General features: G+C 39.2%; 2 protein-coding genes across 2 annotated transcripts in view; one reads left to right on the top strand and one right to left on the bottom strand.

Annotated features, from left to right (window-relative positions):
• Window positions 1-3,083: 3,083 nt before the first annotated feature.
• Window positions 3,084-6,898, bottom strand: PDE12 (phosphodiesterase 12). Its single transcript, XM_032194043.1, has 3 exons — window positions 5,654-6,898; window positions 4,968-5,046; window positions 3,084-4,288 (listed from the first exon to the last, which is right to left on the bottom strand). The coding sequence occupies exons 1-3, from the start codon at window positions 6,896-6,898 to the stop codon at window positions 3,846-3,848; spliced, it is 1,767 nt and encodes a 588-aa protein (XP_032049934.1). The 3' UTR covers window positions 3,084-3,845.
• Window positions 6,899-8,070: 1,172 nt separating this feature from the next.
• DNAH12 (dynein axonemal heavy chain 12) overlaps window positions 8,071-18,414 on the top strand; it is a 65,572-nt gene continuing 55,228 nt past the window's right edge. Inside the window, exons 1-13 of the mRNA XM_032194341.1 lie at window positions 8,071-8,092; window positions 9,361-9,524; window positions 9,838-9,928; window positions 10,220-10,246; window positions 11,228-11,417; window positions 12,562-12,637; window positions 13,416-13,574; window positions 14,234-14,429; window positions 15,078-15,266; window positions 16,218-16,368; window positions 16,469-16,560; window positions 16,830-17,008; window positions 17,887-18,022. Coding sequence (XP_032050232.1) covers window positions 9,361-9,524; window positions 9,838-9,928; window positions 10,220-10,246; window positions 11,228-11,417; window positions 12,562-12,637; window positions 13,416-13,574; window positions 14,234-14,429; window positions 15,078-15,266; window positions 16,218-16,368; window positions 16,469-16,560; window positions 16,830-17,008; window positions 17,887-18,022 — 1,650 coding nt within the window. The 5' untranslated portion in view covers window positions 8,071-8,092. The remainder of the gene's footprint in view (window positions 8,093-9,360; window positions 9,525-9,837; window positions 9,929-10,219; window positions 10,247-11,227; window positions 11,418-12,561; window positions 12,638-13,415; window positions 13,575-14,233; window positions 14,430-15,077; window positions 15,267-16,217; window positions 16,369-16,468; window positions 16,561-16,829; window positions 17,009-17,886; window positions 18,023-18,414) is intronic.

Here is an 18,414-nt window from a genome sequence, read left to right as displayed (position 1 = left end):
ACTAAGTTGAGAGCTAAAATCACCTTATGTAGTTGTGTAGGGTAGGAAGTACGATGTATAGCTTCATAAGATGTAAAAACAGGCTGGGAGCATGGGAGGTGTGGGTTAGTGGTGTATCTAAGGCTTGTTTCTCCCACCACCCCACTCATCCCTTACCTCCCAGGAAGAAAATCAGAAGTCTTTTGTTTTTCCTTACCTAAACCCCAGTGCTGTGTTCTCACTCCAGAAATGCCTGCCTAATGCCTGACACATCGCTGCTATTGGCAGTCAGCCCAGGCTGGGCTGCTGCATTTTACTAATTAAACCAGGGATACTTGTGCTGGAGAGCAGCCAGCGCTAACTTGCGGGGCTGTATTTCTTCCCAAAGATATTAAGGGATTAAATGCCATGTACAAGGACCGTCTACTTTACTGGGTCTGTTCTAGTGCTGTGCTTTCCCTTATCAGTTGCTTCCTCCAGATGCCAGCTGTTCTGTGCTCTTCCTTTCCCTAGTCTGCAAGGAGGCAAAAGAAGCAACCCAAATTACCGATATGGGGATTAAGAGGGACGTACTGCTTCTTGGAAGAGAGACACAATACCAGGCAAGTCTGTTCTCTGTGCAGCTCCATCTTGTGGTACTATGGAGAAATTAATTTTTTTTTTTCAATGTTTTGGAAAATAAAGAGTACACAGTTGTAATGGGTAGGTATTAAAAAGGAGGAAAAGCATAGTGTTGTGGTTTAACCTGGCTGGCTGCTAAACACCACACAGCTTGCTCACCCTCCCCCCTCCCTCTCTGGGATGGGGGAGAGAAACGGGAAAATGAAGCCTGTGAGTTGAGATAAAGACAGTTTATTAAGACAGGAAAATAATAATAACAATAATGATGATAATAGTACTATTAATGTGTATGAGAGAAGTGATGCACAATGCGATTGCTCACCACCTGCTGACTGATGCCCAGTCTAACCCCAAGCAGCCTGGTCCCCCCACCCCGGCTAGCCACCTATCTATTGTTCAGCATGACCCCAGATGGTATGCGATACCCCTTTGGCCAGTTTGGGTCAGCTGTCCGGGGTCTGTCCCCTCCCAGCTCTTGCTGCACCCCCAGCCTACCCGCTGGCAGGACAGAGCAAGAAGCTGAAATGTCCTTGGCTTGGTGTAAGCACTGTTCTGCGACAATTAAAAACATCAGCGTGTTATCATCACTCTTCTCATCCTAAGCCAAAACACAGCACCCTACCAGCTACTAGGAGGAAAATTAACTCTGTCCTAACTGAAACCAGGACACATACTCGTTCTCAATTTCTAAGGGGAGCTTAGCCTATGTAAGCAACACAACTTCACTTCCACACTTGTAATTGCAATGAGTATCTTATTATTCTAAGTGGCTGAAGGCTTTCTCTTTAACATGCCATATGCTTGCAAACATTAAGTCTTCAGGTGTAAGCTTTCCCTCACTAAATCAGTGAATATTCTTTGCCTAGGTATAAGGTTTATGGTCTCCATTCTGTGCACAAAATTTTCTCTTTATTTCTATATCTTGAATTTAAATTATAAGCTCTGGATGTTTTTTACTATCAGCTCTATAGTGTACAAGAGGACAGATACCACCACCAAATCATACACAAGGCTGAATTTCACTTCCCTTTTTAAGGGAATTTTCACTTCCCTTTTTAGCAGAGACCAGTAACTGACCAAGGACCAATCCAAAGTATTTGGGGTCCAATTTTACAAGTTGGGTACTGTCCTTCACTCTGCATTGCAATGATCTAACATAATTTGTTGCCACATTTTGCGTTCTGCTTCCACTTTAATCATCCAAAGGCCCTTGGCTACCATTTAGCTTGGTTAAAATGCTAATTAGCCAAAATTGACATCTGAAAATTTTACATGTAAGCTTACCAAAGCTCATTACTGTAAATGAGAGCACTTCCAATGATGTTGAAATGATGCTGAAGCAGGTACTGCCTGGATGACTTCTTCCCAGTTCCAAGCCTGTATCTTGTTTTTAGGGTACAAGATGTTCATGGTGAACCAGCTCAGGAAAATGACCCACTGAAATCTTAATACAATTAAGAGAAGACCCTGTATTTTAGCTGGATCATTTCCATATTTTAGTCTGGTATGCATAAGCAGAAACAAATAGCCAGAACTCAGAAGTGGTGGAGTAAAATCAGGTAAAAGAGGTTGGGATGAGAGGAAAAAGAGAAAATCACTACTTATGTTTCTTGAAGAATTAACAAAAAACCTCCATATATTACTGGAACAGTCCTTTTGTCAACTGCTGTTTACCTTTATGGAAAAAGCTACCTTTCCCTGCAACTGAAGCCAGTTACAAGCACCCTTTGTGACTACAGGGGCACAAGTTTTGGCTCCTGTTTATTTGAAGTTAATCCTTAATCAATTTTCACCTCTCTGAGCATGACTAAGTTATCTCCTGGCTTTTCCCAGAGACTTTAAAAACTGGGTATCAATTTCAACATTAGCAAGGAAGACAAAGTTTGAAAATATTTTAAGTAACTAAAGCAAGTACAGAATGAAGCACAGCATTGGGATTTTAGCTTTATTTCTTGGAAAGTTACCAAACCCACAGAGTTCTGCATTACCTTTTTTATTCTCCTTAGTATTTTTCTTCTGTTTAAGCACAGATTCTGTTAAATCTTTTAAGATACTTGCTGCTGTAAGGCTGCAGATACATTACAGTTGTTTGTTTCTTTTGCCTTAGAATATATTTAGAGAACTTTTTTTTCCCAGTAGCACTTTAGGACTTCTTTTGCCATGGAAGATACCAGTAAATAGAAAGAAGTCAAATGAGAACTGTGATAGACAAACAACTTAAAAGGGAACTTTATTAGTCAAGATCTAGTGAAAGCATTAAGTGGTGTTTTGTTTCATATAATTATGCAAGGGAATAGTTAGTGATTCATACCCCTCCAACACATTCAGTGATGATACGGATAAAATATATTTCCCAATATCCAAATTTTTTTCAAAACAATAGGAAACAGTTCTAGACAGGAAAAAAAATACAGAAGATATTCAGATATTCGAAGTATTTTTAATAGAACCTTACAAAGGTTTTCAAGTCACTTTTTTTTTTTAATTTTGGCATAGATAACACACCACCTTAGTTATTCTGCCCCTCCCCTTCCTTGAAACAGATTGTTGAACTGAAAAAGTTCCCTCCCACCCCAAGTCAGCTGCCTTAAATATTACTTATATTACTAATGACAACAGAAGCAGCCTATATATGGAATCCAGTTTTAACAGGTGCTGAAGTTACCCTCATTACCCATACTAGGTGGGCAAAGTGCTTCCCAATCAATTATGATCTTCAATTTAACATAGTTGTTGACAGAACAAGTCTATTCACTGAACATTAAAGACCTTCTTTTCAGAAAGTAGCCAGTACAGCCATCATGCTGCTTGCTAAAAAACTAGGCACAAGACAAGTTCTGAATTTATTTTAAAAGTTTTGTCTTTGACAGTAATCACAGTAAAATTGAACTAACTGAAGTAATTTTTTTTCAGGTTCTGCATTTGGTTCTGAATTAAACAGGGTTCAGTTTGCATACTTATATGAATATAGCTTTTTTAACAAAGTTTTTAATCTTTAAAAACCTATAAAAAGGTATATGAGAATCCAATTTTCAAAACTCCCCATCTTAAATATTTTCTTATTAGCATATAAAAAAAAGGGAAATGTTATCACGCAAATATTCTGAACAGTGAGATTAAACCATTAAACACAAAGTTTTCAGTAGTTCTAACTTTCCTTTTAGTAGCATGCAAGCCAGGGCACCTCAGTTCCCAACAGTAAATGAATGATTGAAAACCCCAAAAAGCACCGTAGAAGAACTGATCTATTTCCACTTTAAGTCACATATTAGTGCTATATGATCAGAAGGATGTGAAACACTTGGCAAAGCCTGATGGGTTGTTACTTCTTCATGACTTGGCAATGGAATGACCTGTTCAACCTCTAGAGCAGTTTTGTCAATGAAAATGTAGTCCAGACATCCATGAAACCCACCAACATAGTTTGTGTAAGCAGGTTCTCCACAAGCGCTTTGCAGTTTGAAAGGATGGGTTAGAGGCATATTGCACCTTTCTTCTTCCCCATTAGAGACCCAGTCTTCATGATCTTCAGCAATGCCACCACTGCTGATAAAACTGTAAGTTCCAGATGATGGTGTGCTGTTAAAGTCTCCACAGAATATGACTGGTATACTGGGATGCAAGTCACATGCTACATGCTTGAGGTGAGATAAGGCTACAGCGATTTGGATGAGACGGATGTTCCCACCTGAGAATATAAAAATGTATTGCTTAAATTAGTTCAGAGTAGCACTGGAAGAGTTCTCAAAAGTTGCTAATTTAGGCATGCCATGTATGGCTCTAAAACAGCAATCTTGCTTTAAATTCCCTGTGCACTTTTAGAATATTTTTGTACATAAAGATGCCTTTATTCACAACTACAGAATTTTGCAGAAATGTTTAACTTCAAATTCACAAACCTAAGTACTACAAACCTTAGACATCCATATCACAGGAGCTTTACAACTCTTGGGAACCATCCTAATACTGTTCCTAAAAGGAACAGAACTAAGATAAAAATTAATTTAAAGGAGAGTCTCTTCTGAAAGTTTCTCTAGCCAAAGCTGGTTCCCCTTCAGCTATAAAAGGACCAGGGAGCCATAAGCACACACAGGGCTGTATTTTATGGTCTGTGATTCAGACAAATTGTGTGTAACGTGACTGATCTTCAGCTGTACTCTACTGACTCCCTGGCAAACTAGAACAATCTCTCTGTATGGAAGATAATAAGTCTAATAGCCTGGCTTGATTTTACCTATATAAGGAATTGAGCAGGAAATCCCCAGTTCCACAAGAAAAGGTAATAGCTGGAAAAGGTTAGGAATAAATCAGTTCTCCACAGGAAGGAGAATCCAGTCATCCCATACACAGGAATGCAGGAAAGTTACCTTTTGGATGCCAGTACAAATGGGTGTTAGCTACACAAATCTTCTTGGAAGGATCAGTTGCAGACTGAAGAACGGAAACCTTTAAGAAAAAAGAAGTCTCTGATAAATTTCAAATAAAGGTACTACACTTTTTTTTTTTTTTTTAAAGTGCATTAGTTAGCTTATGCCTTGATGCCATTCCAAACAACAGAATCTGAGACTTTATAAACCAATGAATGGTACGGCTCCTAAATTGAGTCTATTTATCCTCTGTGTAAAGTATAGGTATCAGCCACTTATATTGCCAGTAGTACCACTACAGAATTCTACTGACATCAGATAACAAATGTTGTGGTGAACAACTGGGCAGCAAATGCCACAAACCAGCAATCAACACCAAGCCCAGATTGATCCTCAAACAGCTGATTTCATCTTCAAGCAAAGTAAGCTTGCATTTTTTCCTAATTTGATGTTGTTTCATATATCAAGTCCAATTGTCAGCATTTCCTTCATGTTAAGTTGCTCATTTCCCCTACTCATTATTGTTACCCTAACTGGTGGAGAACATCCCCCTGTTCTGTCATCACTTCAGATTCCTAGTGCTTTGCCTCCCTTCCTCGTGCAGCTGGGCACTGAAACACACCTTGCTCAGCTGCCAGGGAACAGTGGGAAGGGGAAGGAGGGAACAGACACATAAAAGTTGGTACCTGCAGCACAGATGATCTCTGCAGCACCTTCTCCCGCACCGCAGGGTACTCGCCCAGCTTATCGCACAGCTCCTTGTGCAGCGGGTCTGAGAGCAGGGCTTCACTGAACACGATGTCATGCTGGCTCAGCAGGCTGAACTTGTCCCTGCGGTAGAAAGTGGCCAGGCCCTCGTGCTGTTTCTCCTTGATCTTGAAGAGCCCTTCGAGTCCGAACGCATCCAGAGCCGGAGCCAGGCTGTCCACGAAGACAGACTTGTCCACTTCTTGCAGGCAGATGAGGTCGGCGCTGTAGCCTGCCAGCTCCTTCTTCAGGAGGTTCTGCCGGTAGTCGATCTCCAGCGCGTACGGGGCGCAGTACGGATACAGCACAGTGCGGGAAAACTCCGTTTGGGCATAAGTGTCAGCCAGGATGTTGTAGGAGACAGCACGGACAGAGCCGTGGCCGCACACCTTCCTGGTGTACAGGTGCCGCGAGTCGAAGGTGCAAGCGCCAGGACCGGCCTCCACGGGCCCGCTGCTCTCCACCTCGCAGGGCTGCCCGTAGCGCTGCTCCCCATCTCCGGGCGTGCAGCGCAGCTTCAGCCGCAGCCCCACGAGCGCGTTGCAGGGCGTGAAGACCCGCTCGGTGCCCTCCGCCTCCTCCACCCAAGCCGCGTCCCCTCCACCGCCTTCTCCGTCCGCGGGCCGCCGCTGGCGGTACCAGCGGAAAACGCAGTGCCTGGGGGCGGCGAACTCGGCGCTCACCTTGGGGCACACGGGGAAGCCGGCCAGCAGCGAGCGGGGCAGCCGCAGCTCGGTGACGGCGGGCGGGTTGCGCTCCACACGGTACCGCGCCTCGCCCACCTGCAGCACGGCGCCGTCCTGCCACGCCGCCGCGTTCGGCACCTCCTCGGCCACCGCCAGCCCGTCGCGGGAGAACAACCGCACGGCCGGCACCGCCGCCGCCGCCGCCTCCTCTCCCTCCCCCGGCTCGGCCCGCGCCTTCTTGCTCTTCTTGGCCGCCTTAGCGCGGCCCTTAGCGGCGGTGGCGGCGAGGCGGGCCAGCGCCCGGCCCAGCGGCTCCTCCTGGTCGCGCTGCATGTGCCTGGCGCTGCCGTCGGGCAGCACGAGCCGCACGCTCAGCTTGGGCTCTGCCGGCACGCAGCGCACCACGGCCCGCTCCATGCCCGCGGGGACGGGGACAGGGCCCGGGGCCGGGCCGCCCGCGCGGAGCCGGCCGAGAGCGGCGCGCAGCCGCTGCCACATGGAGACGGCGCCGCCCGCCCGCTTCCGGCCGGAAGTGACGGCACACGCACGGCTTCGTAGCGGAGGGGCGGGGCGTCCGACCGTCGCGGTTCGTGCCCAGGTAGGGGGCGGGGCCTGGTGGAGGTAGGCGGGGCCGCGCTGAGGCGGGCGGTGACGTCACGGCCCCTCAGGCACCTCCCTTCGCCCTCAGGGGGCTGCGGGGAGGTGTCCCGCCCGGCTCCCTCCTGTCCCCTGCCCCTGTGCCAGGGGGTTGGGGCTTGTTTGCTGCTCAGAAACGGTTATTGAAGCTGGAATGAAATTCCAGTCCTTGTGAGAAATAATCCTTAGCCAATGATATAGGCTCAGGCGAGGGCCTCAGTCAAGATTGCAATGGCGGGCGTCCCACAAGCAGGAGCGCGCCTACTAGTTCCATAACACGATGTATATACGTATATATGTATATATATATTTTATTATATATACATATATGTATATATATGTATATATATAATATGTATAATATTATATATATGTATATATGTATGTATATACATATATATATGTATATATATGTATATGTATAATATTATATGTATATACATATGTATATATATATTTACTATATATACATATATGTGTATATATATATTTTTACGACCGGGACCCTCCCCTGCTTTCCCGTTGACTGGGTAACCCAGGCTCACAATCTATCCGGTGCCTCACAGACAACACTTGGCTTTCAGTTGTCAGCCTGTTACAACTCAAATTTATTTTGACTTTTTTTTACCCTTTTGAGGCGGTAACGTTTCTCACAGCGTGCTTTCCGCCTGATTGCCCTAAGGATCGTGGTTGTGTGCATTTTACAAGCTCGCCTGTTAAGCTTCCTTATCTCCGCAAGCACATCTCAATACCACATTCCTCCCCTCTACACAGCGTTAACTGTGCAAAAACAACATTTTGATTCCCACAGTCGTTACAAAGCCGCTCAGCTCTGTCTCGAGCTGCTGCCCCCGCAGCCTCAGCCCCCACACCACACGCAGCCCCCGCCGGGCTGTGGAGGCGCCGAGCCGAGATGGCGCCGCTGAGGGGAGGCGGCGGCCGGGCGGCCCCGCGGGGCGGTGACCAACGGTGGCGACCCCGGGCCCCGCCTCGCCCCGCCCGGCAACCGCGGCGCTGTCCCGACCGGCCAACGTTGTGCCCGGCAGCCCCGGGGAGGTGAGGGCGGTGGGGACCGGGCTGGGTTGGGTTGGGGCTGCTGTTCCCAACAGGGCTGTGTCCGGTCCTGCTGGGCCGGGGGAGCTGCCAGGAGGAGCCCCTCGGCTCTCCTCAGCCCAGATGTGTTTCTTTTGCCGGACCCTCTCCCCGTCCCCGTTTTAATTCGCTTTTAGGACGTAGAACTAACGGAGGAGGCGGCTCTGGGTTTCTGTTCCCCGGCGGGAACCTGAGGAAAGGCACTCGCGAGTTTGGGCATCGTGTTTCCAGGGGAACCCTGCCGTGAGGCTCTGGGTGTTGCCAGGCTTGGCTGCACAACACTGAAGCCCCTGCATAAGGACAGGCGTTTAGTGCACCTGAATCCAGTCATATATCGGTGTTTTTTCTATTTTTCAGTCCTTATATGTGGAGATTAACTAAATTTGTTTGCCAAATGTCTGTAACTGTGGTGGTTACTATTCTTTCCTTACCTCATTTTCCTTACTACACATCTTCATCTGCCCCCCGACCAAGATTCCTACTTCAAATCCTTATCTGTCTCCCCTCTCTTGTTGCGCAGCCCAACTACTTCCCAAAACTGTGATCGCAACCCAAAACTCATGTCTGTCTCTCAGACACACCTCCTAGTTTGAATCCCACACCCACCCTTCCAAAATGACAGCCCCCTGTGAAACCATAATTTGAACGGTAATTCACTCTGCACACACAAGCCAGGATTTAGCCACATTCCTTCAACCACATTAACACCTCACTTGTCTCTTGTTTTAGTAATTTCACTTTATTCTTTGCTAATTCATGCTCAAGTTGCTTCTTACCCATTTGGGCCGCATATTCAGTAACATGGATTGAGGCCCTATCAGAACAGGAGCTGTGAGACTGAGCTATTTTGGTGCAGTCTGCCTAGGGCTGGGGGTTCATAGACTACTTTGCTGGTATCTTCTGTGCTTCATACAGGTGGTGGGTTAGCACCCAAAGAATCTTGTAACAGAACTTAACTGTTATGCAATGTACAAATCTTGAGTTAATGAAATGTACCATCGTTTTCTACGATTGCAGACTTTGTATGTACCTTCTGTTAAACTTTGCAATTTTAGCATGTGCACTATTTTTCTGTTTTCTGAAACATAAATTTTCATATCTAAATTGTAGCTATCCTTGCGGCTACCACATTTTATGTCATATGTAAATTCAATTTAATATATGCATCTGTTCAGTTGCTTTCTGGACACGATTAATTGTATTCTCATATTGCCTTTTTATTATGGTTTTAGATGCTACACTCAGGTGGAACTCCTTCCAATAGAAAGACTTTGAGAACTTTGCTTCTTCCCACGGTTTTACCTTCAACAGTCACATCAGATATGTCACCATTACAGAATAAGCTACTGACATACCGAAGAAGCAAAGAACAGCAAGAGATGCTTAATCAATTACTGTGAGTTTCACGCAATTCAAGAAATATTGAAGTTCAAATGAAAGAAACATCACACTAGATATTCGGGAAATAATAATGGCGTTTGTTAGTATAAGAGCATTTGTTTGTTGGAATCTCTGATTTTTTTTTTTTTTATTTTACAGCACCAAAAATCTGCTTGACATATGTTTGTTGTCTCACTAGCCTCACTTTTTAGTGATCAGTTGACAAACATGAAAAAACAGGTTACATCGATTAAAAAAACTGCATTATTTTTAATGTAGTATTTGTTATTTGTATTTTTCTGAACTTCTGACTGTACATTTTACTTTAGAATTGATCGAGCCTTAAAAGTCTATTCTGAATACATGGAAGAAAAATCTCACAGAGTTCCTGCACCCCCTATCCCAGAACTACCTGCCACTGTAAGTGTGTATTTCTTCAGTATTATTGCCAATTTTATGCTTTGTTATTGGGCATTTATGCTCTTACTTCTCAATATTTACTAAAAGATACTTTTATCTCAGTTCTTAGTAATTCATAAATAGATTTATATGCACAAGTAGTCCTATTGAAATTGATACCTGTATATACACAGTTAAGTCTTTACTTAGGAATCATATCTGTTAAATTTAAAAATCAACATTTATATTTCTGACTTTTTTTTTGTGTATATGTTCTTAATACATTAGGATTTTTTGTTCTTTTTTATACAGATGAACAGTGAGCAAAAACAACGACGAGTGAGTTAAATTCTTTCTTCTGTTTTTTTAAAGTGGAATAATAAATAATTTCTATTCAGAAGAGTTGAGTATGTTATGTGGAATTTGTATCTGTTAGACAGAAAAAAAAAATTGCAATGGTCTTGTAAGGGGAAAAATGCAATCTGAGGCAAAAATGGGAATCCTTTCTTGAGACCCAGAGGAAGGAGAGTGTTTTCTGTTACAGAAAGTGTGTGTATGTCCAGCAGTAATTAAAGTTTTGATCTAAAATTTACTTAAAGATCATTACATTAAAAAATATCCTATGAGGCTTCAGTGTTTTTTTCAGTTGAGGTCATAGATCGTACTTTAGCCTTTACAAAAAGTAGTCTTTGACATTGTTCATTTGATTTAACAAGGAATAAAGATGTGTGAATACTGGTATAATTTTTTGAATTGAATTGTGTACAGTTTTAAAAATAATTTATTTCTGAAAGCCACTTTCAACTTAAATTAGCATTGAAATACTTGTGTTAAGTAACCTAAGGGAGCTTCTGTTTTTCTTGGTTGATGTTAGATAAACTCATTTTGAAGACTATGTATATACACCGTTTTATAACAAATGCATCACTCAAAAGCATAGATACCTATTTGTTTGGCAAAACAACCCCCCCCCAAAATACACCTATTTGTGCATACTCTTTGCTAGATGAATATTTGTCCAAAGAACAGTAGTATGAACTTGGAACTCTTTTATTATCAGTCAGGAACTTCATCAGAGAAACAAGGAAAATACTAAAAAAGTGCAATGCTTCGTATTTGAGCACTAAGACAGGGAGACCATTTTATCAGCTTGTGAGTAGCTTTTAGTGCACTACTGAGTGAATACTTAAAATATTTGATTATGTCTCCCATCCATAGGTATAAAAAAATACAAATAAAGAGGGACTTCATTGTGAAACCTCATGTAATAAAATACTTACACAGCCCATTATTAGACCTCTGATAATACTGTCCTTTCAGAACAACTACCTCTTTATGAAGAAGTGTGTGCAAAGTAACCCAGTGGTTCCCATTCAGCAGCAATGTCTAAAGTCTGTGCTTTCACTGGTGCCACAGTCACTCATGGAAGGCAAAGACAGAGAGCTGTTAGCTGAAAAGCTTTTAGGGGAGATAATAAAGGACTATGAAAAGAGCATGAACAGATGTGTGGGTAAGTACCACAAGCTACACAGTATTAATATTACTGTATGTATGTGTATCTGTATATATGTGTGTATATGTAATACGTAACAGCTTATAATGTGATATGTTATCTATGATAATAATATATATAACACATATGTATTATATAAACATATATGTTATATAGATATTATAAGCTGTTACATATTCTCCCACAGAAAATATTTTTCTAGATTGTTCTTTCAGTGAGGCATGACTTCTGCAATTAGCCATTCATTTCTTTCATTTGGACTAGTAAAAAGTTATATAATCCTGTCTTAACCAGTCTCAAGCTATGGCTCCAGCAAAGACAAAGGCAGCTGTAGACTTCACACTCATGACTGTATTTCATTAAGCCTTTGACCTTTTTCTATAATGTGGTGCTTGAATGTATGGCTGTTTTCTACTAAAGACAGTAGAACTATGTACTAGTCATCCTTTTTTTTTTTTTTTTCTTTTCTTTTTTTTGCAGCTTCAGGAATAGCAGCCTTTTAAGCCCTTCATACACAAGCACATGCATAATTTTTCTGATGCTGCCTATGAATAAGATCCTAATGAAAATTTGCAAAGATAATTAACTATTTTCAGAAATCATTCACAACTCATCTGAAATTTTAAACTTTTAAATGAGGTTCATAAACTTGAATTTTGAAAGTGGATTCCTTATAAATTATGTCTTAACATCTTTATTTACATCTTTAATATCTGAAAACTAAAATTTAGCCATTTTTGTCAATATTTTAGTGAAAGGTCAATCTTTTTTAAAACACCAATTAAAAAAATCAACAATTTAAACTATGACCAACTTTATAATGTCATCAGTGGGATAATTATAGTATCCCACTATATTTATATGAGATAAAATTGCCATAAATACGTAATTATTTAAATACTAGTTTATCTAGTGAATAAGGGACAGACTGGCTGGAAGTTATATACCTGATTCTGTATGGGTATTTTCAAAAGCTGTGATTTTGAGCTACCTTTGGGAGAATGATTTTTTGGAGATTTGGATGTACAGTTACCTTTCCATCCCACTATGTGTGTAGGCCGATGTGGAGAATGGCAGAGGAAGTACAGTGCCTATTGAACGTGCTCATACATTTATTAATTTTTACTTTTTTTCTTCCTAGTGCGAAGTGTTCTTATTAAGCCAGATGTAAAAGGGCTTGAATATGAAGAGGAGGCACCTTTGCCTTTATCACCTTTGTGAGTGGATTAAATTAGCAAATTACCCACAGGCAAAACACTCAGTTGCATGTGAGAAATTCTAATTGAGCTGCATGAACAGAGTTATGGCATAATATTAATTTTGGAGACCCTTAAAGAGGTGTTTTTTTCTGTTCGTAGTGGATTTATGTCTAAAGTTCAGAATTACGAAGTTGACAATGTTTTAATGCTTTTGCTACAGTTACAAAGAGTGGAACCAATGAGTGCCTAGATACTAAAGTTGCCTCTGGAAGGGAGTGTGTTCGTGCAAGACACTTTACTCACAGACAGCAACATCATGCAGTAGTTTAACACGCTGAAACTGCATCCAATGCTAAGGTTTCATTTGGCCTTGATGCTATGCGGTGAAACCTTGAGACCAAATGCAAAGAGTATTATATTCTGCAAAGTAGAAGAGGAATTGAGGTAGACAGAATATAATTATCTGAATGGTACAATTTCTGGAACATTAGAACATCTGCCACCTAAACATTGATAATAAATACTTCCTGTTAGCAGTTTATTGAAGTTTGAAGTTTACATTGATAGAGCTTCTGGAGGAGCAGGTGATTTGAAAATATCCTGGAGTATAAAATCATGGATGATTAGACAGATTATAGCTTCCACGGCATTATACTGAGGATGTATGTATGGCAGTTAAGTATATATTTGTTTTTGTGAATAAGGTTTTTGATACTTTTGTTTATCTGTAAGAATCTTTTACTCAAGTATTACTTGAACTCTTCACTTGTTTTTGTTTGTTTGTTTGTTTATTCAGAGGCCTAGATTTTTCTAGACCATGGCATAACAGTTTTATCCAAGCAAAAAATCGGATCCTTTCTAAATTGCATATTCTTCACCCCACAATGAAAACTTTACTGGATTTTGGTTATTCAGCATTTTCTACCTTTCTTATAGTGGATTTTTCAAGTTTCAGGTAAAGTCTGTTTTGGTGAATTATTAGCCAATAGATTTTTGAAGCTGGTAAACAACAGAGTTTGTGCACTTCTATTAATTACTGTGTTTGGGGGCTTTTTTCTCTAATAAATTTGTTCAATCTGTCATTTAAAGATCTTTGAGCAGGTTATTTTGTGTTCATAGAATCATAGTGTTGTCTTGTCACACATTTAATTTAACTTTTCTTCTAAGCATAAATATTTCACTTGCCCTTAAATTTATGATAATATCAGCTGTTTTGGTTGATGTTTTGACTGTAATTCTGTTAAGGTCTCCTCATTATTTAGTTAATGTCAATGCCATTATCTCCGTGAAACTCTGGTTGAAGTGGATTATATTTCTTATTCTTACTATTTTTCATCAGTTATTGAATTTTATCTTTAATTTTGGAACTTCATTGTCTTTACCTCTTTTTTTTTTTTTCTGGTAACTGTTCTTCATTTTCTGGGGTTTGCGGTATTGTTTTTTTTCTTTTAAGACTGCAAAAACGGTACTTAGGTTCCCACTCTACTTACTGCTAAGAAAGAAGTGTTTCTAATACAGTGTAACATTATTATCTCTTCACTCTTTATTTTTTATTATTTATTTATTTATTTTTACTATTTTCTGTATACAGTAGGCTGTAATTTTCTTTTCTAGATTGAAGGGGCCAATTGACTGTGAATCTTTAAAGACTGATGTCTCTTTATGCTGTTCAAAAGCAGAAGAGAAGATACTGAATACATGGTATCAAAGAGTTATCAGCCTCTTCACTCAGAAGGAGGCATTGAATGGTATAAACTTAGATCAGGTTGACTCTTTTTACAGCTGTGTGGCCACGCTCATGATTAATCAGGTAAATATGCTTCTTCCTTGTGATTAACTTCATGTGAAATGTAGGGGGGGGTTGAGTTTACTGAAGATTAACAATCCTTTAACATCAAGTTAACTTGAAGCATCTGTTGTTTACATAGTTCTATTTACATGTATGAATATAATAATCAGTGGGAATATCTAAGTTCAGCATTTCAAGAACGCAGACGGTTTTAGGATCAAACCTTTATTTACTCTGTAGAAAAATAATGGAAAATATTCTAATCAAATTATTGTCATATTAAAAAAAAAAAAAAACAAAACACAGTGCATCAAAAACCAAACAGAAACAACTAACACCAAAAAAATCCACCACCACATTTAGAGGAAAATACATTCCAGTTATTCCATTCATATTTAAGGCACATATTACTTATAGACTTAGTTTTTTAGCAGGAATAGTTGCATGGATTTTACTGAAGTGTTTGTGTACATGTTCGTTAGCTTGAGCTCTTAAAAAATTGAGACTAATACCCACTGAAGTCATTAGAAAGATTCATACTACTTCAGCTATCTATGAATCAGGCCAAAAGTACTACAGTGAATGGAAAACATGATTTACTGAATGAAGGGAAGGTGGGATGGAGCTTCCTGTTCTTTCAACTAATAGGAGATATATTTTATGATCTAGCTGAAAGAATTCTTGAGAAGAAATGTTGAAGCATTTGTTAAACTTTTTGACCCTGAAGACAGAAGTCATCTACCTTTATTTAAGATGGTACTGATTCTTGATGAAAAAGAAATGGAATTTTATCCAAGCTTACAAGACCTGGAAGAAGCAATTCTATTTATAGTGAATCGTATAGGACAGACTCTCCAGGTATGCTTTTATCTTTATTTAAGATAAATAAAGGCTCTGAAACTCATTTTGCTATTCCTTGTTCATGAAAAATTGGCACATTTGCTACTGGTTGTTTTAGTCTGCTGTTTTAAAACTGCAAAACTCCGTATATGTCCACAAATGAATAGTTGGCCTGTTCATTGAATAGAAATCAGCCTCAAAACTTAACCAGGAAAGAAAGCTAGCTAGAAGATAACCTTTTATGCATTTTTTTTTCTTTTATATGTTTGGAAAATCTGGTAGTGTTTTAAATGTGAATAGACACACTTAACAATTTATTTATGCATTTTTAAAGGCATATCTTTTTAACACCGAAAATCAAGTAGTTTTGCAGTGCATACTGTAAACTAATATTTTGTGTAGAAATATCTCTAATACCTTTTTTATGTGTGATGAGTTACCATAAACTTGCATTAATAATTAAGATCCACAAAGAAAATCAGAGTTGATATTGCTTGCTTTTTTAAAAAAAAAGGCACCAAACAACTAGTATATACAACATCTAAGGATTTATATTACTAAATATTTATGTTATAGGAACCAATTTGTGATGCAGGGAAGGCAAAACTTTCCTAGTGGCTTTTAGGTGTATCCCTGCAAACTGAGTATTGGCCTTTAATCATAGGTGATAGTACTTTCAGAAAAGTGTTTTGGATTTGGTCATGTTATTTTGTATGTAGGATAGAATTCAGATTTATGTAAGATTGGATAATGTAGTTATTTTTTGTCCACCTTACATGTTTCTTGTTAAACTTGAATCTGGAGGAGTTGTTCTAGGTCTGTGTCAAGTGCCTGGCCTTAATTGTGATTAGGGTCTCATACTTTTCTGATATCGTGTCTTCTGGAGATTGCAATTTACTTTTAAAATAAATGTATCCCTGTATTGTTTTTATATTTAAATTAAATAATCGGAAGTTGCACTTCTATTAGAATGTCCAAACAGTCCATTCTTGGCTAGCGGGAGACACTACTTGTCTGGACACTGAGCTTCCTACTCATATCGTATCATGGGCCACATCTACACTGAAAAGCTCTATCAAAGACAACTTAGAAGGTCCAAAGGAATATTTTGAAAACTATGGTGAGTGACAAAAGAACATGTTTAAATAATGGCTGTGTTACTTTGAAATAAGTAACTTACTGTACAGTGTGTTATAAAATGTGTATTTCTTGAATTGCAGTTGAAAAGTATGGCTGGCTTGTGGATGGAACTGCACAGGCACGTATAGAAAGATTTGAAGCAGAACAACACAGTTTTGGTGAATACACTACTGTAAGTTCATTTCTACATTTTGTAAGTAATATTTACTGTATGTATAGCAGTAATAAAAAGGAATCAGAGAATAACAGGTATTCAGCCTTTAGCTAAAAGTTATGTTGACTGCCTCCAAATGTAAAAAATAAGCTTTTTCTTTCTGTAGAAGTGTATGTGGTAAATAGAAAAAATGAGTATTTATTTTCTTGGATGTGTAATACTTGTTTATTTAGTCAACTATTTAAATAACATTTCTGCAATGTAAAAATCTAATGTTTCTTTTGAAGTTCATAGATGAATTCTTCACCCTTGAGAAGGAAATCTTGAGTTTACCAGAGATGGCTTATTTTCCAATGATCAGTTTGAATTGTGAGGACTTAAAGCAAGGTTTGGCTAGTAGCGCAAACACCTTTGCAAAAATGTTGATGGACAGAATAGTTGCAAATTACAGAGAGGAAAATGAAAAGTAAGTAGAATTTTGTGTTTGTGAACATTATGTGTGCTAAATCCATAGTGGAAATATTTAGAAGAAATGCAAATATTTATTTTTATATAGATATTTTTAATGAAGGCTCTTGGCTAAGTAAAAATTTCATGGAAGATGCTCCAGCTGATGCATTTTTTCCTCTGCACTAGACTTAAAAACTAGTGGAGGAAATTACTATTAAGCTTGGATAATGGGAGAGCTAAAAGATCAAAGGGCTTCATTGCTGTTATGGCTTTTAAAGTGTGAGATACAGTAGTACAGCACTGTCAAAGACTGGCTGGATTCTCATATTACATGATATATACTTCTAGGCTTTCATAGGTAATGACAGATAGTAATACTAATGGATTCTAATGGTTAACTTGCAGGTATAGATTAGATCATTAGTGAAGTCATATTAAATTGTTCAGTTAAGATGAACAAATTATAGTCCTGTTTTACAGTGATTCCGTATTAGCAGAATGGAAGAATATTTACTAGGGATGTGTTTGAGTGTGTGCTAATGATACTGTGCTTAAGTTACTTAAGTACTTTTTGTATTTATTAAAAATAATTGAAGCATTTGTCGCAAAAGAATACCCCTAAATTCAAACAAACTCATTATTGTAGGTTAATAAATAGCATTTTGCTAGGTTTACTTGTTCATATTCTCTATTTAATTTCATATATTTAATTTCATAAAGTAATGGAGCTGTACACGGGTAATACTTGAAAGACAGTAATTTGAACTTTATTTCCTTTCAAGCTGAACTAAAATCTTAAAAAGTTTTTTTTTTTTTAATCTTTAAAATCTTTAAAATTTTTTAAAAAGCCAAACTAAAATATTAAAAAATTGATATTTTATGTAAAAAATATAGGATATGTAGAGAATTTGAAACAATTAAAGAACGTGCATTAAAAGTTCCTGAGACCACAGAGGAAATGATGGAAACAATAGCTTACATAAAGGAGGTTAAAATCAAAGGTGTTCAGGACCTCTTGTTAAGGATCAAGGTAAATGACTATTCTTTCATTCTTATTTTTACCAAATGTGCTGGCGTATACAAATACAGCATTCATTCTGGAGTGCAGTGAATGTAGTCTAGTCTTATTGCTTGTATTAATAAACAAGGAAGTTCTGCTCATTCTTTGTCATGTACCTTTCTTTGAGAAACAAGCCAGGCTTCTGATTCCCCATTCCCATGTGTTCCGCTCATCAGTGAGGAAATGCAGCTTTTGATAAAGTAAAGCAGATTGAAAAGCATTCAGGTTATTAGTTGTGCCTAGAAATTTATTTTAGGGCTGCTTAAAAAAGCTATTTGTGTAAAAGCAGCATGCAAGTATAAAGATAATTTTATGTATAAAAAATCATGGCTTAGAACACACAAGAAGCAATTCGCTATTTG

This window comes from Aythya fuligula, chromosome 10, assembly GCF_009819795.1.
Source record: "Aythya fuligula isolate bAytFul2 chromosome 10, bAytFul2.pri, whole genome shotgun sequence".
In the NCBI taxonomy this organism is placed as follows: domain Eukaryota; kingdom Metazoa; phylum Chordata; class Aves; order Anseriformes; family Anatidae; genus Aythya; species Aythya fuligula.
The sequence above is the reverse complement of the archived record's forward strand: the minus strand, read 5'-3'. Positions and strand labels throughout refer to the sequence as shown.

Bases quoted from the DNA above. Each gene is read 5' to 3' on its own strand.
- PDE12 (XM_032194043.1), bottom strand. From the start codon at position 6,898: ATGTGGCAGCGGCTGCGCGCCGCTCTCGGCCGGCTCCGCGCGGGCGGC. The intron at 5,047-5,653 runs GTACCAACTTTT...TTTTTCTTAAAG, and splicing joins AGAGATCATCTGTGCTGCAG to GTTTCCGTTCTTCAGTCTGC. The intron at 4,289-4,967 runs GTAACTTTCCTG...TTATATTCTCAG, and splicing joins TTTGTACTGGCATCCAAAAG to GTGGGAACATCCGTCTCATC.